The sequence below is a fragment of the Columba livia genome, chromosome 7, assembly GCF_036013475.1.
Source record: "Columba livia isolate bColLiv1 breed racing homer chromosome 7, bColLiv1.pat.W.v2, whole genome shotgun sequence".
In the NCBI taxonomy this organism is placed as follows: Eukaryota; Metazoa; Chordata; class Aves; order Columbiformes; family Columbidae; genus Columba; species Columba livia.
This window is the reverse complement of record NC_088608.1, coordinates 15,398,307-15,422,629: the sequence shown is the minus strand read 5'-3', so window position 1 is coordinate 15,422,629 and position 24,323 is coordinate 15,398,307. Positions and strand designations below refer to the sequence as shown.

Below are 24,323 nucleotides of genomic sequence, written 5' to 3'. Positions count from 1 at the left end.
AACAGGTTTTCTGCTTGTCTTCTGCACTAGTTGGCAAACCGTCCCGTCACCTTTCAGAAATGCGGTGGTAATAACCTGTCATTAGCATTAAAACTGCAACTTAAAATGGAGCACGTGCTCATGTATTATCAAGATCTTCCTCCCTCGTTCTCATTTCTTTTTTGTATAAAAGTACTGTATTTCATCGAATGTTGTGTTTGAGCATCACTGACTGATGTTTACAGGTAGAATAGATCTTTTTTTAAAGATCTGTGTTATGCTGTTCCTTTTTTACAAGAGTAGTTGTAATTTACACTCCTGAAACATAAGCTTGATTTTAATCGTTATAGAACTCAGATCTCAAGTACACTTTAATGGTATAATGTTTTCTGTTCTAAAGACACCCGAGTGCCAAGTTAATTCTAATTAATTACATCAAAGTAAGATTCTAGTGAGGACTACAGTTTTTCCATGTGGATCGCATCATACCTTATACACTTCCCTTAACAACTTCTGTTATTCAGTGGAGAAATTCTGTTAGTGATACAACTTCAAATAAATATAGTTGTAATATTGTGAGCTACAAAAATGTGCTTTATAATCTATAAACCAGTACTTATTTATTTTACAGGCTTGCATTCATTTAGGCAATGGCAAATACCTTGACACTGTTGCGTGTTTCTCTGAAACTTGCAGAATATTAAGTTGTTCATATGTAAAATGGTTCCTTCTTCATTGTGAGGACTTGTTCCACCACACTACACCTGTTGAAGTCATCTGAAGGAAGAGTTAAGGTTGAACTTCAGACATTTTGGTGGCAACTTGAGGCATCATTTAATTAATTTTATTTTCAAGTTGTTTGGAATGAAAGGAATTATAGGATCAGTTTGTTTCTCTGCACGTGACTTCCTCATTTCTGTCTTGTGTCCTGTTTAAGACTTTTTTTTTTTTTCTTTTTTTCTTTTTTTCCCCTTTTTGTAGCTTGTAATTCCATTAACCACACAGGATGACCTGGACAAAGCTGTTGAACTGCTTGACCGTAGTGTTCATATGAAGAGTCTCAAGATATTACTGGTAATACATGGAAATACACAGGTACGACTTGACACGCTAAATGTCTTTTTCCTCAGTTTTAATATTGAGGTATAATTTGTATATTTTCTTAAAGATTACATTTTTCCAATTGAAAATATTACTGGTTGCTTCTTCAGTTCACTTTAAGCATGTATTAAAATTTTAGTTTCACTTGGTCTTAACCTTTTCCTAGATGCTGTTCCTCTCTCTTTGTGTTCCTTCCCTACAGTGCTAGAAAAGGGTTCCTTAGTAGGATGATGGTGTGATACATATTTGAGAAGCATATGCTGGTGAAACTCCTTTGTTGCAAGTTAAATGTTGTAATAAACAGTAGCAGGGGGACTATAGGCTAAATATTTTGATATTATCTATCACGCCAAAGCCATAATGTTAATAGGATTTGCATACTAGTACATACTGAAAATTATTTTAAAACATTAAGAATGAGATACTAAAATAGATTAATTTTGATATAAATTGACAAGTTTATTTTTGACTGCTTGAAAAAGGGAATGTACACAAAAGTTTTTAAAGTTTGCAAAGTATTTTAATTGTCAGGAGTACAAAGTAATAACTGCAGTTTCTAATATGTATGCATTTTCAGTCACCCAGCGTAAATAATGTGGAACCCTTGCCTTCACTGGAAGATTTAGATAATACTGTGTTTGGTGTTGCAGACAGAAAAAGGCGGCTGTCTGTAATAGGTAAGCTACATATTTCAATAGCTTTAATTGTAAAAACTTCTGTAATATTCTCTTAAGGAATACCTAGTTCTCAACACAGACTGTTGGAATTTCTCTTACTCATCAATGACTCGCCTCACTGTTGAGTTCACCCTCGGGGGGGTGGATTTTGAATTTTAAGTCAAAGGTGGTTTAAAAAAAGAGAGAGAGTACAGAAAATTAACTAAAAAATGTATGTAAATAAATCTATGTAGTTATTTGATGTAACTGATGGGTATCCTAAAAAGTTGTTGTTAGTACTCCCCTTTATTTTCTGATATGGGAATGAGTTGCTGAAAAATCCGTTTATATGGCAATGAGTTTCTTTGCTCGGTTTAGGACTCCGATATTTTTTAATCTTAATGCGTGAACGTTTGTTTCAGATACTTAGTTTGGCATTGATATAACCTTTTTATCTGTTCATGTTTTAAAGTTGATGTGAAGTTAACTTCCAAATTTCATGATGAACTAGAGAGTTCAGTAGTTTTTCAGACAATTTAATTAATGTATTATACATTTATGGTAGATAGAGGTATTCGTGTTCTTGCAGACTTAATACACTACAGAGAGAAACTGAAATTCTCAAGAGTTGGAAAGGATTAGTTTATATGGGTGGAAGGGTTTGGATTTTTTTTTGTTTGTTTCAAAAGAAGTAATTTACCCACTTAGATGTGCAGGCAAATTACATTTCTGTTCCTATATAATGAAAGTTCTTCTTAGTGCCATTGAAGCAACCCTGCCCTGACTCTTTCATAATTCCTGGATTACAGATTTTGAATGCTGTATGTAAATCTTGTATTGCATAGGCATTTGGGAAATTTCTGAAGCACAAAGTGATCCAGACAGGCTCAGTGCTCAAGAAGTATTTGAATAAAGCCTCTGGATTCTGGGTTAGTGAAGAGACTCTGACTTGCCCTTTTCTTTCACAAGGTTCTAATACTCGTGACAGGAGTTCACCTCCCCCAGGTTACATTCCAGATGAGCTGCATCAGGTGGCCCGAAATGGCTCCTTCACCAGTATCAACAGTGAGGGAGAATTCATTCCAGAAAGTATGGATCAGGTACGTGTGTGATTTATTAAAACTAAAGCTTTTGTTAGATTCATTTATGAAATAGTCCAGTTCTAGAAGGATGTGGAATTGTTCAGACAGCTATGAAAACGATAACAATCCTAGAAAACATGATCTGTGAGAGAAGGTTAAAATAATTGTGGTTGTTCAGTCTTATAAAACCTGTTTTTATTGTCTGTAAGTCTCTTCAATTACTTAGATATATTGTTACAAGGAGAAAGTTGATAATATTAATTTCCATAATATCTGAGTGAGGTAGTGATAGATATAAATTACAGCAAGAGGTATGGCTATGTTAAAAAAGCACGAAAACCTTCATTTTAATTAGAAGGATATGTAAGCAAGACCAGTTTTATAACTTTCCCAGGTAATCAAACGAGATTTTAAATGGAAGTTTGGATCTGTCAGAATTATTTAGACTCAATTGATACTGTGTTGGGGTAGAGGCAAGAGGATGGCAATGGACCTGGTTTAAATAAGCTCGGAAATACTTTCCACGGTCACTTCTTTTGCGGGAGGGTCGCAACTATATTGTGTTCTCCATATTCACCTGCATTATTGGCGTGGGATATCAGCACACTTACCATGACTAAAAATCTGTGCTCGGAGTATCAAAATTGCCCTTAAAAACAGCAGGAAAAGCTGGAGGAATGTATGGCTCACAGCACTGGCAATGGAGAAGGATATTTCAGGGAGGAAAAAACAATCATGCTGCATACCCGAATCACTTCAAGTCCTTGTTGACATTGGCAATGTATGGCAAGAAGCACAAATGGCAAGAAGCAATGGTTTTTATGAGCTGACTAAATGAGAGACAGATGATAGAATAAAAATAGAGGCAAGGAGATTGTGCAATTTGTTGCACAATTTTAGTGACTGAGCTGGGAATAGAGACTGAATCTCCTAATTTCCAGCCCAGGGTGCTATTCATTATCATAGCCATGTGGTCAGATCCAGCCCAGGCCTGGATTCATTCAGTGCAATGGTTACTTTTGACCTGGGTAAAGGCATTTTTGGTCACAGTCTGGTCAAACAGACAGGTGGTTTCTGAGGCCCAGGGTGTCTTTTCACTCCAGAGTATTCAAGAAACATGTAACCTGTCATTGCTGCGTAAGCTGTCAGCAGGGTTTAAACACAGGAATTTTACTTCCATAGGAAGCCAGGTTAGTTCAATCTAAGCAGCCTCGAGGGCTAAATTGTAGCATTGAGAACTCACCACCTCTCACTCCCTTCCTTGAGTTCCTGCATCACTTTGGCAAGCGTTGGCCATCCTGCCTGTGTCTGTCACAGCCTGCCCCACAAAGACAAGAAGGGAATTTGGAAGTGGAGGGCTTTGCTTTCAGGACTCAATGTAAGAAAAGAGGAGGATAATTGCTGAACCTGTGGTAAATGTTGTCCTCCCTGATACAGAGTTAACCTAAGTGTCTGAGTTTGCAGAGTGTGAATTCACCTTCTGGACACTATTTCTGTGATAAGTCCTTGACTGGTGTTCGGCAAAGTGTGTGCTCAGGACCTTTAAGATGCAGCACAGACTGTAAAAATTGGAAGAGCAGCTGCTTAATTTACAGCGAAAGACTGGCATCCAATTCACAGAACTTTATCTTGGGTAGGAGCTCATTTTAAGACAACAGATGAGCTTTCCACTCTGTTTTTGAGAGGTAGACTGGTAAAATTCCCACATTCAGTAATTCAGAATTTAAATTAAGTTTCCACTTATTTTGAAAAATAAATCTGCAAAAGATTTCAGATTGCTTCACTGCAAAAGAGAGAGGAATCATGTTTGCATGTCATTAAACTTAGGACTTTGAGGGTGCTAGTGCAAGATAAATGAAATTAATGTCAGCCAACAGAAAGAGATGGTAGTCAGGAGGATGCTCTTTACTATCAATCCATGTCTTTTTCTCTGAATTAGAATTCAAGCAACAGAGGAAGTGTTGTTTGTTGTTTTCTTTATGTAATAGGTGTGGCTGAGGTAGTTTTGACTTCTTCAGACTCATGAGCATTGATTACTAGGTTGTCAGGAGTGTTTTAGGGAAAAAAAAATATGTCTTCGGTGTTTGTGTAAACTTCAGTGTCAGATGAAAGTTTATTTTATTTGAAATAGAATTTTGGGTTGGATGGAGAGTGCTTATAAATTTTCTGCATTTTCCCTTTTTTCTCCTTCCATTTTCTCTTCTACTCAAATTATTCTATTAATAGTTTTATTTAAAATTCTGTGTAACTTGGTTGGAGCCCTGACTAGAGATAAATGTTTAAAAGCTCTTTACAGTATTTCATTTTAGCTGTTTTCTGTAACTTCCAGTTGGTCACATTTAAACCATTACAGAGATTATGTAAATTGCATTCATCACAATCTCTGTCATGTTTGAGATTTTTTTTTATTTGACAACAAACCCCACATTTTTTAAACTGTCTCAGCTTTTTATCCTTTAGTTGCCTTATTTTTGGTATTAAGCTGTTAAGCTACTGATATACAATATTAAGAGACAGTGGAAGAAGACCGTAGCAGTACAACTTGTTAGGTACACAGCATGATGCAAGATTAAATACCTTAACTACATTCTAGTTAGATGTGAGAAAAATGACAGAATCATTTCAGGAAAAAGAACGTAATACAGGTTCAACTATGGCAGCTAACTTTTTTTCTAGTAAGTAATATTTCTGGTTTGGTTTTGGATTTTGTCAGGTGTTTCCTTCAAAGGAAGCCTTCAAGCATTTTAAAAACAAAAACTGAACTTGTTGGTCTTTATCTGCTCGTTATGTATTAGATGCTGGATCCATTGTCTTTGAGCAGTCCTGAAAACTCTGGCTCAGGAAGCTGTCCCTCACTTGACAGCCCTTTAGATGGGTAAGAATTATTTGCATTCGTTATTTATCTTTATTAGATTGCATAATGTATCAGTTGTAACATATCTCTCCTGCAACATCTATTACTGAACTTCTTCCAGAAATTCCTCTGTAAGTTATGGAACATTTATAAAAGCTTCTTGAAACTGAATTCCTTACTAATGCACAGAAAATAGAAGTAGCTTTTTTCTTTACAATTAGCATTTGAAACACAACTATTTAGATTTCAGATCCTACAAAAATGTACTGAAGATTTTTACAAAATTTTGCCAGTCTTACATATATGTGACATATATTCCCTGGCAGTGAGCAGCCCCACCAAATTTACATTTCTTAGGTACTACTGTATGAGTAAGCTTCCCCTTTCCAAGGCTGAGGGCACCCAATTCAAGAAAGAGGGTGGAATCATGTAAAAACTTGAACAGATAGTCCCTTCCTTTTCTCTGCAATTACTGTCCATCCCTCTCCCCTCAGGCAAATAACCTGGGGTCTTACATTGCTCAGATTGGCTGCTCATTTCTTTGGAACTGCTCTACAAATAATACTGCTAATTAAGTATTTAATTGGTAGAAAGGAAAAAGTTGAAATCATTTCCTGCGGTGGTTAATCAGTATTCCATAGTACCATTTCATTTGAAAAATATGTGATTGGAGGACACGAAGTCCGACAAATAATTTTTTGAGTTAAGTAATAAATCTCCATTTCACAAGCAAATAAACAATAGACATGAAAAACATTTTCTGTTTGGAGTGTGAGAGATTATACACACAGTGTTTAATATAGCTACAGAGGATAGAAATCCCACCAAATTTTTAGTTTTTTCTGGTGTAGGTATGAGTGGAAGAAGGGGAAACAAAGTGATCTTAATTTGACTCATGTTTCTTCTTCAAAACTTTTGGTTATTGTTTTTATTTATTTCATTTGTCACATCTACTTAGTTTGTTTTCCCTTTTTTTTAAACCCATTCACGTATTTCCTACAAAGATGTAGGTTTTGTGTCTCCATTTAGCTTCTGTTACCCATTAGAAACATTCTTACCAGAAAAAGGAGGACATTGTTTTGGTATGTTTTTGGTATGTTTGTGGCAATATACTGTAATCGGTTGCTCTGACTGGCGATCCCATTCATTCCTTTTGGTGGCTGGGAGTTACATACCAACTGTAGGTAAGAAACAATGTGATCATAAGAACCAAAAAATTCTTCATCATTCTATAACTTAAAAAAAATTACTCTCTTAATCCTATGACTTTAATGGAGAGAAGAGGAAATACTTTGAGATGTTAAAAGGTTCTGCATTTCTTTGGTTAAATTTCCTCAAGAGTTTTTGTAGGTTGTATAAGATAAGAGATTTTGCCAGTGTGTTTAGCCATAAAGGTGTTGAACATAATAGTGTTCCTTTGTGGCTGTACTTGTGATAATTCATGTTTTTACTGATGTCATTGCTCATTAACAGTCTGTTGCTTTCTCACCATGTTAAGCTCAGTAAGCAAGCTTTTCGTTGTTACTGATCTTGTTACTGGTGCCTATTAGACTTGATTTCCAAAATTGGGTTCCACATTTGTAAGCTGCAACTTGTACAGCAAGAACTTCTCATCAGTCATAAAGAATGGTGAGACAGTAAGATTAAGTGTTTAAGGGCTAGATTAACAGCAGTTTTTAGATTCTGTATGTTTTTACACTTCCAGAGACAACTATCCCAAGTCTCGGATGCCAAGAGCACAGAGCTATCCAGATAATCATCAGGAGTTCTCAGGTATGCAAAAATCGCTGGACATACTAGCTTTCTAAAACTTGTTCTGTTGCAAATAATAAGGCTTAGAAGGGAATTTCATATTGAGAGGTGTTCTATTACACAAACAATATAGTAGAAGAAAAAAAGTAACAAAATCTAATCCAAATGCACACAGTTAAAGACACAGTGAAGTATAAGATCTTCCAAATATTTTCTTCTGGGTTATTGTGTGTAACACCATTGTTAGTGTCCATAGTATAACTTATCTGCTTCTCTGAAAAGAGCAAATGATGCAGTGGACAGGGGCATGCAACAGTTTATTGAACTGGATTGCAATATCCGTCTCTAAGTTGGTCCATAACCTTGATTAATTTGTTTAATTTTGGAGTGTTGTGGTTTAACCTCCATAGCATCGTGCAGCTACCTGCTCACATGGGATGGGGGAGAGAATTGGAAGGGTGAAAGTGAGAAAACTCTTGAGCTGACATAAAGACAGTTTGATAGGTAAAGCAAAAGCTGTGCATGCAAGCAAAGCAAAATAAGGAATTCATGCACAGCTTCCTATCAGCGGGCAGATGTTTAGCCATTTCCAGGAAAGCAGCGCTCCATCACACCTAATGGTTACCTGAGAGGACAAACACTAACTCCAAACGCGTCCTCCCTTCCTCCTCCTTTCTCCCAGGGTTTGTTGCTGAGCACAACCTCATACTGTGTGGAACATCCCGTTGGTCAGCTGGGGTCAGCTGTGCTGGCCGTGTCCCTTCCCAGCTTCTTGTGCACCCCCAGTCCACTTGCTGCTGGGGCAGCGTGAGAAGTAAAAAAAACCTTGATGCTGTATAGACGCTGTTCAGCAATAACTAAATCATCCCTGCGTTTTTCAACACTGTGGTCACAAATCCAAAACATTAGCACCATAGGAGTTACTATGAAGAAAATTAACTCTGTCCCAGCCAAAACCAGTACATGGAGCCTTTGTTTTCTCCTATGTGAAATGAGGATCACTTTGAAGTGCTCATGACTTCTGTAATTGAAAGCTCTGCAAAGCAGACGGATGAGGAACCGTGTGCTGTGCCTATAAATTAATCATCACCACTGATGTTGTTTTCATATGATACTCTGGCTTGAAGCCAAGCTGTTGTGTGTGGTTCAGGATACAAAGTACAGTGGGCAACCTTGAAAGTACTTTGAAGTGTCTTTCGTGGATGTGCCTTGCTACAGGATTTTGCAGTTGAACACTAATTAGCTTCCAGTAAATTTGGGATGTTTTATGTTTTTTGGTCTGTTACATACTTTAAAGCTTCTTTCTATTTTGTTTATGAAGCTTTAACCAGATAACTGTGTGATGGTAGTTTTTTCTTTTAAGCATTCTAGAGTGCTTAACAGATTGCAAAATTTTTAAATGAAAATACAACTCAAGCTGTGTATAAGAAGCATTTAAGTGCCAGAAATAAATACAAAAAATGTTGGAAATGTCAGAAATCAGTTTACCTTTAGTAATCTTAATCTAGTTTACTTGTGTTTGTTTATTATGGTTACTTTTCCAAGATGATCTTGCAATATTTCTTTCTCTCTGTGGGATGCTGTGGTATTTTAACAATGGGATATTCAATATTTATTCTCATATTTAAGGTGTAACAAAAACAGAATAGTATATAGAGTCAGAAAAAATGTCCATATAGCCTAATATTTCTCCTGCCACAACCAGTAGCAGGCTTCTCTAGAGGAATGTATAATATTCCTTCTTCAGAATATATTCCTACTCATGTATGACTTGCAAATGCAAGATGCATGTCATGATGAGAAGTTCTGGAACTTACTGTGTTTTATGACAAAGTATGACCTTTGTGATTTTAATAGACTTGTTTGTCTCCCTTTCAGCTATTGCTTTTCTAGTCTAGAGGCCTACATTCTTTATGGAGAAGCAATTTTGTATCTTGGCTCATCTCTGTGCTTCAAAATCTTTTTCAGTTTTACTAAATCCTTTGAAATGGAGTGGACCAAACCTTTTTTCAGTATATCTTAATGACTTAGAGCATTTAATTTGCTTTTTAGCCAATACGTAGAGTTAAGCTGCTGCTTTATTGGAATTCTATCACAATCCTTCGCGCTGGCCTACACTGAATTTCATCTGCCATATTAACGTCCCATCACTTAGACTCTTAAGGGCTTTCTGTAATTCATCGGTTGGCTTCCTTTCTCCAGATGCATTTTGTCACCTCACTAGTCGTCATTCTGTCCATAGAATTCATGCAGAATTAAACTGCATGAGTTCTAGCCCAGGTTCCTGTGGAACTGTTGGCCATTTACTCCCATCTCTTGTATTTACCATCTAACCACTTATTGATGCATGAAGGGCTCTTCCCTTTATCTTGTGGATACTTTTCTCCTTTAACAGTTTTTTAAAAGGCCCTATTGAATGTGTTTGAGTAATTCAAGCTGTGTCAACTCATTTGCTGATTTTTCATATTCACCAATTTTATCCTTTGTAATAGTTTCTGCCAATTTTCCTGGTGAAATCTAATTTCCTAGAATTGCTCTATAAACTATTTTTAAAACTGGAGTAGGTGGACATGCTGCAGTCCTCTGACATTCTTTTAAACAAGAGGTTACAAACCCTTGAGCTATTGAATGCTTGATCCTTTGGAACTTTTGGCTGAATGTCCTTTAAATTGTGTGATTCGTTGGATGTGCAGCTTTAGTTCTATAATCTTTTATGCTCTGATGCTTCAACTGGAAGCATATCCTCTGATATGTTACCACATGTTTAAATTTGTAATACCAAACTGGTTTTGCCACATTTTAAATTTTTAAATGTATCTCTTTATTTTATAGTAGAGTATGATATCCCAATATTTGAGAAATTTGGAAAGGGGGGTACCTATCCCCGAAGATACCATATTTCCTATCATCAACAAGAGTACAATGACGGTAAGTGTGAATACTGCAAGAGTGCTACTTTAGTAATCTGGTTTTCTCTTCTTAGAAGTGAAGAAGAAAATTTAGATTGTAAAATCTTAATGATGGAAAATATTGAAGAAACTGAAAGCTCAACTTCTTTCCCCAAACTCACTTTCTAAACTTCTGATGATTGAAAGCACTGCAGAATAGTCTTGCCTCTGGTAAAGTTATGGATTACAGAGTACGTGACTCATGCACAGCTCTAAAAATGTTCTCTATCTTTAGCCATGCACGAGTCATCCAGCGTAAGCTTTTGACCTTTTTGACCCTTTTCTGTCCAGTGTGAGTATGTCAGTGACTTTGTCGTTTCTTGTTTTACTTAAGAAAAAAACAAAACCAAACCCATAAACAAAACAAAAACCAACCAAAACCTATCAAACAAAACCCACACACATAAAAGACCCACAAACAAAACAAACAAACAAAAACAAACAAAAATAAACAAACAAACCCAAAAAACAAAGACAGTGGTGTTCCTATTAACAGTTCCAGAAATTAAAAGAGTAAATAAAATTGAAGAGCAGTAGTTTAAACTGAGAGTTAACAATTAGCTGGTGGAATCAATTGTTGGAATGCAAGACAGTGCGTGCTGATGTAGTCACAAAACTGATTTGGACAGTAATAACATTAATGTAAATTCAACTAATGTTAAATTTCCAAAGGAAGGAAAGAGGAGCAGCTGAAGGGTTGTCTGACTTGTGTCAAGCACTAGTTGAGAAGTGCTAAGAAGAAACTTCTCCAAAGGCCAGATAGTTTCCTTTGCAGTATGGAATCAGCACAGCAATAAACAGAATTCTGTTACAGAAATCACAGAAATACCAAATTCAAGGACTGCACAGCAGCTTCAGTCCAGTCCCTCGCTCCAAGGCAAGATGGAAGAGGCAAAGATTTGTCACACTGACTTTTAAGTAAACTATAAATTGACTTTAACAGAAGAGATACTAATTTTCTTCAGGTGGCTAACTTCAAAGATAACGTATCTTACCACTTACCTTTCTCTGTCTTCTAAATCACTTTTCCTGCAAATGAAACTAGTAACTATTTACTCCATTTTGACACAGCGTAAAAGGGGTCACTGCCCATATATGACTCTACATCACACACACATCTGTTCTCTCCTTATTTTTCTTCTTTCAAGCCTTAAGTCTTAATGTCAGACACTTTTGCAAGCCTCGTTTTTTCCCCGGTCTCTTCTCTATTCTTGTAGTGGCCAAAACTCGATAGAGCGTTCTAGCTGAGGCTTTTCTCATATCCATTTTTTGTTTAACATAGGAAATAACCATGACTTGATATGTAATAGTCATGTTAATATGTTCCAGAAGGACACTTCATTTTTTTCACAGTCACCATACTGACTGCTGTTCAGTCTGTGGTCTCCTACTGTTCCTGTATCCTTTTCCACGTGACTGTTAGCCAACCAATTACTTGACATGTTGTAGTTTCTGCATCTGATTTCTCTTTAAATGTGGATATTGCACTTCCTTACTGAATTTAATCTTGTTGATTTCTGAATCCTCTCCAACTTACTAATATTGTGAATTTTTTTTTATCCTTAAATGGACTTTAAGCCATACTTTACCTAACATCATCTGCGATATTTCAGTGTATATACATTGTATATCCTATATACGTTGTCACTTAAAATAGTGTATGGAAGTGAACTGAAGGTAAACTACTGTTGATGTCCGCTCAAATTATCCTCCTCTTTGAGAAATCACTGATAACTGCTCTGAATCTTTCTTGGCCATACTCTGCATATTAAGTTGGTCCATGCAACACTTGACTAGTTACCTTATGAGAATGTCCCAATGAAATGGGGAAATTGCATTAGCTACATGTGACAAACTATTTATGGCTGGTTTATCACCTTGTTATCTTCTCAGTGGTTTATAAAACTGGTTAATAATTTGTTTGCATATCTTTCTTGGAATTGAAAGTGGCCAGACTAGTATATAAATCTGCATGTACTTTTACAAAAACATTTCAGCTGCCTTCTTAAGTCCCCTGGGAACTTGTTCTGCAGTGTAATACCTAATGAATTAGACTCCTTCAGCTGTTTTTACGAGTTCTCTAGGATGAAACTTCATCAAGCTATGCTGACTTAAATGTTCATGTTATCTGAATATATCAACATGAATTGTGTTAATCAGCTGGTTGTAATTAAACTTTTTGAAGATCAATGCCATTTTTATTCTAATGTTGTAGCTATCTCTGAATTATGCATTATTTGTGATTATTTTTTTATTTTTAACACTTTTTGTGGTCTTCTGTTGATTCCATATGTAGGTCTTTCTTTGCATTCAAATATTGTTAGTTTATAGGAAGAAGATACATTCCAGTGGTGCCCAGGCTGGTAAACATCTCTCTCATCCTATTTATGAGAAATTTGTTATTTGCACATTAGTAGAGCAATAAAAGTAGAGGCAGGGTATTTTCCTTCCTTATCTCACAGCCCTCCAGGTTTTTGAGGTATGTTGGTTACATTTCCGAACAGTTCCAGAATTCGGTCCCAATTTTGGTCACTTAAATGTAAACCAGTTTTAGATTTGGTCTAATTCTTACATACATCTGTGATGAATATTTTCTTCTTGTTGGAAAGTTCAGCCAGTGAGTTTCATCTTCCATGCTGTGGAAGATTTAAACTAAATTACGTGAAGTTCATAAAGTAATTGGCATGCACACATTGCATAGCACTACTATTTCTTAATGTAACGTTAGTGTTGTTTGTGCATCACTGAAGGTCGTAAAACTTTTCCAAGAGCCAGAAGGACTCAGGGGAACAGTTTCCGATCACCAGTTAGTTTCAGTCCCACCGATCACTCACTGAGCACCAGTAGTGGAAGCAGCGTCTTCACGCCGGAATACGAAGAAAACCGAATGAGGAGGAGGGGAAGTGACATCGACAATCCTACCTTGTCAGTCATGGACATCAGCCCACCCAGTCGCTGTAAGTGAAGCCACTTTGTGAACTCCATAGTAAAACTCTTACCTGTCAAACACATCATGTCAAAACTAAGCATCATCAAAGTACATGCAATTGAATAATATGTTTTTATCTCTCTGGTAGGAAAACATCAAGGCTGTATGCTCAGCAGTTTTCTCATTGCTTGCTGTGCCTACGTTGATGTAGATTTTCACATGGAATTTACATCTGTGATAACAAAACAATGTAAAATATTTTGATGATTTGTTAGACTCTCAAGGACCTGAGAAGGGTTATGTAGGTTGGGTTGCAGTTACTATTTATTTTTGCAGATGTTGGTCAAGTTTTGCGATAAATTGTAGGCCTTAAGTGGTACTGTTTTATATCTGTTGTGCCATTTCAGGAGCAAATATACTTTTGATTGACTTTGGTACATTTTAATCATGCCTTGATTATTTAAAAAAAATAATACTAAGTTTGCTTAACCTGCGTTGTCTGTTTTTCAGGTTAGCTATTACTAGTTGCTTTAAGTATGTGTGTGTCTACCAGAAATTATTTTGTCAATAAATATAAGTAGCTCATGTTTTCCATCTTACAAGAAGTTTTATTGATCATTGTAACTTATATGGGGAGGTTTAGGACACAGTCTCTGTTGTTGAAAAACGTAGTCTTTTAAAAAATTATTTTCTGTGTATTCCAGTTTTTCTCGATCAGCTGAATAACAAGCTCATTTGAAAACCAAAACATACTTATATTTTCAGCACCACGAGCTCCAACCAACTGGAGACTTGGTAAACTGCTGGGTCAAGGTGCATTTGGCAGAGTGTATCTGTGTTATGATGCTGATACCGGAAGAGAACTGGCTGTTAAACAAGTTCAGTTTGATCCTGATAGTCCAGAAACCAGCAAGGTAAGCGATGCCAAAGAGAGAGCTCGTAAAGGCCCCTGCTGAAGTGCTGTGTTCCAGGCTAGACTGGGGTTCCCTTCCTTGAACAGGATGATGTTGTAAAAGATATTGTGGCTTCATGTCCTTGTTAGGATTCTTGTTTTGTTAATACCTCGGAGAATTAGCTTGGTTACCCGACTTTAGTGTTATATCCCATTTTTTAATTTTCAGACTTAATTTGGCACAGTCTCAGCCTCTAAAATTAAATGATCCATTATGAAGTGTGCTCTGAAATGGATAATTGTTTACATTTAAACTAGTATAGGAATTAGAACAAGTTCCATTTATAAACAGAAAAATCTATACTATTAATAATTTAAGTGTTCCTGGAAATAAATTCTTGATGATATTTTGTTTGGGTATGAAGACAGTTTGAGATTCTTGTCTTTTTTTTTTTTTTTTTTTACCTTTTTTTAAAAAACATAACAAAAAGATACAACCAAGGAACCAGCAAACCAAACCAAACAAAAACACCAAACAAACAAACCGGCAACGTTTTGAACATCAGGGCTAGCTACTATTACTCACTTTGTTTCTCTCTGAAGAGCAAGTGTTTCATTGTCAGTTTATTCTCTCTCCAAAGTTGAACTCACCCTTCTGTATATACTGGACGCTTGAGGAGAGAAACTATTGAAGAGTAGCACTGATCTTCCATTTATTTTTTTCCCAAACTATACTGATCTTCCATTTATTTTTTCCCCAAACTATACTTGCCGCTTTTTACAGGGTGGAAAAAGAATCATTTTTCCTGCATTAGGACTGTGTTCTGCACTGTGGGGAGCAAAGCCGGGGAGACCAAGGGTGTAATTGTGATTGCGAATTGAGTGGCTGCCAGTTACAGCTGCTGCTACTAGTGATGTAAGGTCAAGGAAAAAGCCAAGAGTCATTTGTGCTGTAGAATTCTAGTGTAGTTGTTGTTGCTGCTTCTTGAAAATGTAACAAAACAACTGAATATGCTTTGAAAATGTTAAATTTAAAATACTGTAATGTCTCCTGTAGCAACAGCCTTGTGACCTCGCTTGCAAATGTGTGCCTCTCAGCATCAAAAAAACCTGTTTTCCCTCTAACCTCAGGAGTATAAGGGCATCAGTAATAGATTGTGATGGATAAAATGTAAGTTTTGGCAAAAGACTTCTTGGTGAAATTTGGAATCCAGAGAAACAATGAAATAACAGCAAACTCATCGCAAAATCAATTTTTTAGAAAAGCCATGGTGATATTTTCCTGTTATAAAAAGTGAGCTTTACATAAGCTTCAATAGTATTTTGTTACCCAGTTTACATGTCCCTTTAGTGTGTGCATACTGTCCTGCTTAAAAAAAAAAATCCAAATCCAAAACTTTATTGTTACTGCATCAAGCACGCTACTACATGGTGTCTGTTTTTTTGCCTTGTAGGAAGTAAATGCACTTGAATGTGAGATTCAGTTGCTGAAAAATCTGCTGCATGAAAGAATTGTTCAGTATTATGGCTTCTTGAGAGACTCACCAGAAAGAACACTTTCTATATTCATGGAATACATGCCTGGGGTAAGCAAGAGAGCCGGTCCACTTCAAGCATTGTTTCTACGCAATGTGATGAGCACCTGAGTAGGCAGCGTTTGCAGAAGTGCACTCAGATAGTAATGGCTTGTCCAGGTTGAAAGCAGTAGCCAAAGATGGCTGCTGGCAAGTGCTTACAGTAGCCCGTCTCCTCCATTATTTGTTTAGGTTTTCAAAATCACAGTAGTTTGTACAAAAGTTCTTTGTGTTTCATGTTGGCATAAGAAGTGCTTGGCAGTGCCTTTGAAAAGACAGTATTACCATTAGTAAACTCTTGAATCTCCCTGGTTTAGTTTTGTTTTTCTGTGGCCCAGCTTGTGCTGTTGTGTAATCACCATCTCAAGTGCTAAATTATTTTGGAAAAACAAAAAGTAGCTAAGATGGGCGTGGGAATAAGTGCACACAGAAAATAATCGTAGTGCTTGGATTTCTGTGTGGCATTTAGGTACATGCTGAACTGTCTTTCTGCTGTTTTGATAAGAAATATTATAAGGTCAGAAAACTGTAGATTTTAATTTTCTTACAAGTGGGGTGGCTGCAGGGAGTGCTGCTGGAATTTTTGTGAGATTTGGAGGACAGTGTCACAGAAGTCATCTTAGCAGTTTGTAACTGTGACAGAGTCAGCTTATACAGAAATAGTTAGAAAACCATGAATTTTTGATTTAATGTAATTTTAAGCCAAGACTTACCTATTAATTTTTACATAAAGCACCATCCTCCCACATGTGGTGTTTTTTTTTCTTGACAACCTTTATTTTTTCCAGAGTAGAAACTAACCAGGATAAATGGCATGTGTTTTGTCCAACTTAAGTATCACCATTTAACCATCAAAAGAGTTGAGAGTGGTGTTTGAGTAAAAATACTGCTGTTCTTTTCCTGTACGTCACACTGGAACTATTCAGCTGCTTGACAGTTTTAAAGTTAATAGCTTAACATTTCAGTACATGACTTCTCTCTGAAGCCTCTTTTTTTTTTGACAAAGTTCCTATTTTTCTCAGTGGAGGTAAAACTACACCTGTGCTTTTATGTTGATCTACAGAAGTATTGCAACTTCAAATGTCTACATTTCAGGCATAAATTTCATTGAAGTTCAACTTGTGATTATAGAAATGTTACAGTGTTTTATACTCCTTGTTTTCCATAGGGTTCCATCAAAGACCAACTGAAATCGTATGGAGCGCTCACAGAGAATGTGACTCGTAAATACACACGGCAGATTTTGGAAGGAGTTCACTATTTGCACAGTAATATGATTGTCCATCGAGACATTAAGGGTAATTATAAGTTCCGTGCACTGTTCAGTGCTCTTAACTACAGATTATTATCTAGTCTTGTGTGAAATGCTGAAATGTAATTAAGTTTGAAATGCCGAAATACTGGCTTAAAATCAGTGAGATTGCTTTCCATAATTGATTCTTGTCACTGTTGTAACCTGAGGTAGAAAAAAGAAGCATCTTTTTGATGTTCTAGCAGACTTCTGAAAATGTTTCCATAGTCTCTGTCTGCAAAACAATCATGATACATTTATTTCTGATTTAATTTTAGTATTAATAATTTTGAATATATCGAAGGATGATGTCATTACAAATAAATACATTATGCTGAGGAAAGCATCATTACTCTGAAGTTTGGTTTTATGGAGTTTTGTTTCATCAGTTATATAATTGCCCAGCACTTCACTGATACAAGGAATGACTGGCAGAGGTGACCAAATGACTCAGTTTTCTTCATTTTACTGCCAGGAAACTGAGGAAACAGCCCTGTTTATGTTTTGCAGATAGATATAGGTGACTTGCAAGTGCTGTGTAAGTTAGTTACAAATATGTGGGAAGCTGGTGATGAGCAAAGTAGATGTGTTGAACACAATGCTGTGGTATTTCTGAAAACTTTTACAATTTTCCTTTTGCTTTGTATCAGTAGGATTTTCTTGCAAAAAATGTTGAGATGTCAGAGTCAATTTGCACATGCTTGTGCAGATCAGTTTTTTAAACAAATCTGTAACACAGTTTGAGATTGTGCTTTAATATAGTTGTGGGGAAACTTCTCTCCCATGTATTTTTACTTCCCATGTACAGTACATCCCTTATTTTGTCAGGAAGGCTTTACAAAGTGACTGGCACTACCTGGAAAAGGCTGAGCATGCAAACCAATGTGTACAATTCATTATTTTCTGAACCCTGGAATAGGGTCATAGGAATGAGCAGAGAAAGTAAATCCTCTGGCTTGAAATCCTAGGCTGATCTTGCATTGTATGAATCAATCCACACTTTTCTTACCACTTTCCACACCAAAATGTTAATGGGCCTTTCACGAATGTAACGCTGTGTTTCTTTCCTTCCAGGAGCAAACATTCTGCGAGACTCAGCAGGCAACGTGAAGCTTGGTGACTTTGGTGCCAGCAAACGACTGCAGACGATCTGTCTCTCTGGTACCGGAATGAAATCTGTCACAGGAACCCCATACTGGATGAGTCCAGAAGTTATTAGTGGAGAGGGGTATGGCAGAAAAGCAGATATCTGGTATGTTAAAAAAGAACTCTACTGAAAGGTGTCATTTCAGAATGGGCTGGTTTTCGGAGTGTAGGTGTTCATTATGTGAAGTTGGAGTGTTTCATATTGGGGTTTAAGCCAAAGAAGGTGGTGGCTGTGAGCACTGACAGTCATATTTGGAAAGTTAAAAACTGCAATATGGGAGCGTTTCATTTGACAGCTCCTCAGCCCATTGATTTGGGCATCATAAGAGAATCCTTTGAACCAGCCTTGCATGAAGTCAGGATTACCAGACCATTTGTAAATCATGGAGAGGTACTGGGTGAAAGCAACATGTCAAACTTTGAAGCATCAGTTACGTCACTGTCCTGTAATGAAACTTCAGCACTACAATACCTTTGATGGAAGGCAGAAAATGAAATGGTAGTCCTTGAAAAAGTGAGCACACGAGAATGAATTAGCCAGATTAAAATGGGAGGTATCAAAAGTGATTTTAAGTTGTTACTAAATATTTTAAAATTAAGAGGGAAAAGTAAATTTCAAAAAGGAATGTGATCCAGTGTGTAATGTGACATAGCTCCAGCTCAAAGGACAGATGACTTTAGCGATTAGACTCCTTGCACTGCAGGTGATCTGTGAACACACAGAATCGTGGGTTAGCAGCAGTGGATATGCAGGAGCAGAAACGCTTCATGTGTTTAAAAAGGAACCACATTATAGCCAAACAATGGCAATATTTTTTAATGTCAGGGAAATTAATTTAGCCTGTTTTAGATTACTTAGTAATTTTTCTGCTATACTTGAATAACAGAACAGCCTTATAGATTTCAGGTAGTTGACTTGTTCAACTTTGAAGGATATGTATTGAGGTCAATACGTGTTTTTGATGGAGAAAACTGGTTAAAACTAAGAAAAAATACTGAAGTTGGACTGTCATTCAGTAAATCCTTATTGCATAAAGAAACATACCTCTATCTAACCATAAAACTTCTTTCAAGCATCTCGAGAAACTGTAAAACTTCCTGAAAATTGTGAAATTATTCCAGCCTATCCATTTTGCAGTATCATTTTCTTGTTACTGGAAGAGGCTGATCTCACAGGACTCATGGAATTAAGTTTTTCTAGCCATATGTGTGGCCTTTAGCCTTCCAAATTCTTTAAACATAGGCTTTGTATTCAAAGATTGTTTAGGATCGTAAAATTTTGTTTGGCAATCTAAGTCTATTTTCCTCTTTTAGTTAAGAACACTAAAAATACCACTGAAGCGTGGTTTTAAACTGATCAACTTCCATGTTTGCACATTATTAATCGGTGATAACTTGTGCGTTTCTAATGAGCTAGCAGAATACTTGGTATACTCTTACTCCAAAGCATTCCTGTTGCTTTGCATTTCTGTTTGGCCTTCATGAGCAAGAAGGTTTTCAGTTGCATTCAAATCCTGCAGGTCTCCCAAGAGCCAGGGACAAGGGTCATGCAGCACGGTCCCTGTGTCAACCCACTGGGTGCTGCACAGGGCAGGGACACAGCACAGCTGGTACCGCCCAGATAAACACCCCGGTGTTGCAGTAAGGTGAAGGTGTAGGCAGGGTGCGTGTAACTTTGAGTTAAAGTGTATAGCTATACGTGCAGTTTTTTTAAACACCTGTTTTCCACTGAAGTCGCTCTGTAGAGTTAAGCGGATTGGTACGTATTTGTGGTGTTTTAGTAGCTCTTTGCTGTTTCTTGTATTCCTAGAAGGGCACGACTCTGTTGTAACCTGCTGTTTCACTTCTGCCTCTGTTTCAGGAGCGTAGGTTGTACAGTGGTAGAAATGCTCACAGAGAAGCCCCCGTGGGCAGAGTTCGAAGCAATGGCTGCCATCTTTAAAATTGCCACTCAGCCAACCAACCCCCAGCTGCCACCTCACGTCTCCGACCATGCTCGGGATTTCTTGAAACGGATTTTTATCGAGGCCAAGCTGCGACCATTTGCAGATGAACTGCTAAGACACACGTTTGCACACTATCACTGACAGCCTGCCTCAACTCAGCTTGCATCTACTGCATTTATTTTCTATTTGACTGCACTTTTATTTTTTATTTTTTATGAAAAAAGGAGAAAAAAGACAAGAGAGAATATTCTCTTGAATCTTTGTTTCACTTAGATTGTAAACAGTCTAAAATTTTGTATCTAAAATGAGAATCTTCTCTCCCCCACTCCCACCAGGACTAGAACTTTTTGTTTCTATAATGTACTGATGTGGTTCATGTAGATAAAGCACTTTAGTACATATTTGTTCCTTATTTAAAGGGGAAAAAAAAAAAGACAAATGCTTGGACAGTCAGGAACTGTGTGACTTTTTCTGACACCGCTGACTGACTCAGGGTGCAGGGAAAAATAGACATGCAGCTAAAGGACAAGAAGGTTACTTCTCTGTGATTGTTCTTTACATTGTAGGTACTTGCGGCAGAGAGTTCTAAGTTCTTATTATATTTTAACGTTTTAATTGGTTTCTGGATTTTACAGTTTAATCTGGAACACGTGGGTCTGAGAGTTAATGATAGAGCTGGAAGAACTTGGAACTCTTTGTACAGCAGCGTGTCTAACCGGTACTTCTACGTGACCAAAAGAAATAACAGAAAAAAGAACTCAACACTGACGTACTTGTTAGAGGTTTTGGTGTAGATCTGTCACGTTATCTTAATAAGAAAACAGTTACAGGTAAGCAGATTACGGACCCAGACTCCTAGAAAGTACTATACTGCAAGGGAAAAACTTCCATAATAGACAAGGGTCAGCTGTGGGATGTAAATAGTGAGGAGAAAGCCTCCTGCTGTATCTGCCAAAGAGAACCTCTGTTGCATAAGCTCGGAGGGAGACGGTTATCTTAGATAAGTAAAAATAGTGACATTGGGAGTCAGTTCTCCTCCACGATCCCACGAATGGCTGGGGAGGGAAGAGGAGTGACTAATCCTTGTGCAGTATATGAGTTACTTGATTCAGAATGAGCTGTAAGAAATAATGTTTTCAAAGCTGTCGAGAGGCGCTGGGATGGAATGTATGTCAACATCAAGTGCCTGAATAATATAAACTCTTCCTATTATGCACTGAAAATATTGTTTTAGTAACGCAATTCAGTCATCTAGGATGTGTTGAAAATTCCTGAAGTACAGTTAAACATCTTTTAACACCAGGAATAAGTCACTGAGAAAGATAAGACTCCAGTTATATTTTTAATAAAGCAGCGATGATGAATCCACAGGAACAAGGAGGCACAGCACAAAAGATTGTATGAATAATGGGCAAAAAGCGCAAAGAGACCCAACAAATAAATAACATGAGTGTGATTACTCCAGACTGATAATCCTGATGACTGGTGTTTGTCAGATTTCCAACTGTCATAAAAAGTGTGTTAATCACTTTTTCCATTTCTTAAAGGGTATAATAAAAGAACAAAGGTAAAACTCTGAAATAGTGCTTCTCAGTCGAGAAGCCCAGGTACTGATCAGGTGTAGTGAATAAACTGACTTTTCACAACAGAAAAGTCAAACTATCATATTTTTGTAGAAGAACACGACATAAATAATTTAAAAGGGCATTTGGAAATAAACTATTGGACTACAGAACTGAAGTAACGTATATTGTTTTGGATGATTCATTGCTTGCTTTGTTGTTTTGTGAAGGCAGAGCGGGCTGGTACTGTGAGCCGTGTCCGCTCTGACAGGGCTCTGCCTCTTTTGCATCTTTAGAGGACTATCAGAGTCATGAAGTGCATGGAGATAGAACAGTAAGCTTACCCATTCCCATGGTAGTTCACTCATGAGATTTCTGAATTTGTGCTGCTAACTCGCAAATTTTGTACCAGAGCATAAGCAGGAGTATGGATCTGTCCTAATCACTTTACCTGTAGTGGAGTCAGAATGACTTTTTGGGGGGCGCGGGGAGGTGCATCTCTCCTTAAGACTGAGAGTGATGGCTTTTTTGATTTATGTGAGTATTTCACCCAGCCTATACTTTTCTGTCAGGGTAGCAACTGTGCAGCGTTTCCTGGGCATGGGAAGAATTAATCAGAGTAGGGAAGGGTCAGAAGACTGCAAGAAAAGTCGCCTTGGACTGACTTGGGTTTTTCTATGTCTCTGCCACTAGATTGAAGCTTAGGAACGCAGCCTTTGAGAAGAATTGGTATGTACTCTGCTGTAAAGGACCTTTGCTTTATAAACAAAATGTAGGGACAGCAGGGATGGGAAGCTTAATGTAGAGCCTAATAGTTTATTTAGGTAATTTAAAGATCGTATAGCTTAAATTACTGATTTCAAACAGTTTAAGAAGGTGCCAAAACCAAGGTGAAAGTAAGTATAAAACTCAGTAGTGGACAATGATAACCTGAAAAGGTAAGGAAACCTTATATTACCAAAAGAGGACATTAAAGGGAAGATGTAACCAGGTTTATCTGTAGTGTTCATAACATTTAAATATATTATTCTAAAAAGAAACTGCACTTCTCTGAAGCTTGAAAATTTTTGGAATCTAGTTTTCTTACAATGTGTCCTTTTTGTGAGACAGTGCTGGCTCATGTATATTGCAATATCACTTCCTCATTGTGATTTTTAATTACTGAATAATTGCTTTTGCTGCTTCTGTGCCTTTTCTAAAAAACGGCATTTAGTCATGACAACGGTAAGCATTTTCGTGCCAGGAAAAACGGAATTTGGAGAACGCATTTTCCTTAATTTCTTTGACATATCAGAAGGCTGCCAACGTAAAGATGGTACTTCTTAATTTTAAGATGAATTTGCCAGTTCAAATGATTCTAGTAAAGCTGTACTAATTTAACAAAGATTAGGCTTGAGCTGTTTTTTTTAGGGTTTTTTTTTCACCGTATGCAGAGTTTTTGTACTGACATAAGCAACTTACAATAAATTAGATGGTTATTAACATAAATGTTTTGAGGTAGAAATAAATGTGAAGGTAAATCAGACTTTTACCAAAAGGTTAGGTCATGTTTATCCCCTGTAGGATAATGTAGTAGAACAAGTTGCATTACGTAATTAGTACCTCTGTACACAGTGTCTGTAAAACACTTCAGTTGACTTCTGGCATAATAACGAGCAAACCTTATTTCTAGAATTTAAGAGGGTTCGTGGAATCGCATGTTTAAAGCTCTGTTGGAGGAGGGTTGCGGGGCCAAGCTCCCTGCTCGCAACTTCTTGTCTCTTACTAACAAAGACAGCAGTAGTTTAGAATCATGAATTATTCTTAATTGTTGAATCCAATGATTCAAAATTGGCAGTAAAAAAAAAACCCAAACAAAAAACCCCACACAACCAACTGCCACAGGATTGTTTTGTTTTTCTGTAAATGCCACAATGCAGAATGCTCCTGAAAAATAATGATCACCGTTCACAGTGAATATGCATATTTTCAAAGGACTTATCTGCTAATGCATTCATCACTCTGTCGTACGTATTAAGTAACAAAAGCTACTCCTGTAGTATGGTTTTAATGGTGTAACTAACAGGCCTGTCAGGGCATGACTGAAAGTTTCAGTTGTGTTAGAGCAAGTTGGTTAATTTGGGTCATGGGACTACCCATGCAAGGGCTTTAAAAAGTATTAATCTAAAAATTGCCAAGTTAAATCTACATAGACCTTTTTTTTTCTTGACAGTTTAAATAGTCTTAAAATTTTAACTTGATTTGCAATTTGATTTCGATATAACAAAATGAAAGGGTTTTCTTTATAGCTCGTGCCTTTTATCTGTATGCCTTAATTTTGTTCATATTTGAACACCATATTGAAATATGTCATACAATTCCATGTCACCAAAACGGTCTTAAGAGTAGGAGATTTTTCCAAGTGCCCAAACCAGAATTCCCCGAACCGCATTGAAAAGTGTACTTTTATCATCTGGCGCAGAGATTTAAATTGAGAATTTTAAGAAGTGATCTTTTGGACCACTTCTTGAGGGCTCCCTGTGCTAACACTGGGTTTGTGTTTGCGGTTTGGGGACGGTGTGCTGATGTGCATACCAGAAAAAGGACTTTTCTGCACACTCAGAAATCCTGT

The 24,323-nt window shown here is 37.0% G+C and overlaps 1 protein-coding gene across 3 annotated transcripts in view; it reads left to right on the top strand.

The window, feature by feature from the left end:
- The window catches only part of MAP3K2 (mitogen-activated protein kinase kinase kinase 2), a 49,593-nt gene extending 27,703 nt beyond the window's left edge, over window positions 1–21,890 (top strand). For 2 of the 3 annotated variants that reach the window (XM_065070664.1, XM_065070665.1), the window contains exons 6-17: window positions 961–1,074; window positions 1,658–1,757; window positions 2,706–2,836; window positions 5,614–5,693; window positions 7,378–7,445; window positions 10,257–10,352; window positions 13,123–13,329; window positions 14,067–14,215; window positions 15,648–15,779; window positions 16,936–17,065; window positions 18,133–18,310; window positions 20,066–21,890. In XM_065070664.1, the coding sequence (XP_064926736.1) occupies window positions 961–1,074; window positions 1,658–1,757; window positions 2,706–2,836; window positions 5,614–5,693; window positions 7,378–7,445; window positions 10,257–10,352; window positions 13,123–13,329; window positions 14,067–14,215; window positions 15,648–15,779; window positions 16,936–17,065; window positions 18,133–18,310; window positions 20,066–20,291 (1,611 nt within the window). In that variant the 3' untranslated portion in view covers window positions 20,292–21,890. The remainder of the gene's footprint in view (window positions 1–960; window positions 1,075–1,657; window positions 1,758–2,705; window positions 2,837–5,613; window positions 5,694–7,377; window positions 7,446–10,256; window positions 10,353–13,122; window positions 13,330–14,066; window positions 14,216–15,647; window positions 15,780–16,935; window positions 17,066–18,132; window positions 18,311–20,065) is intronic. The other variant, XM_065070666.1, reaches the window with a different exon arrangement.
- Window positions 21,891–24,323: the final 2,433 nt, after the last annotated feature.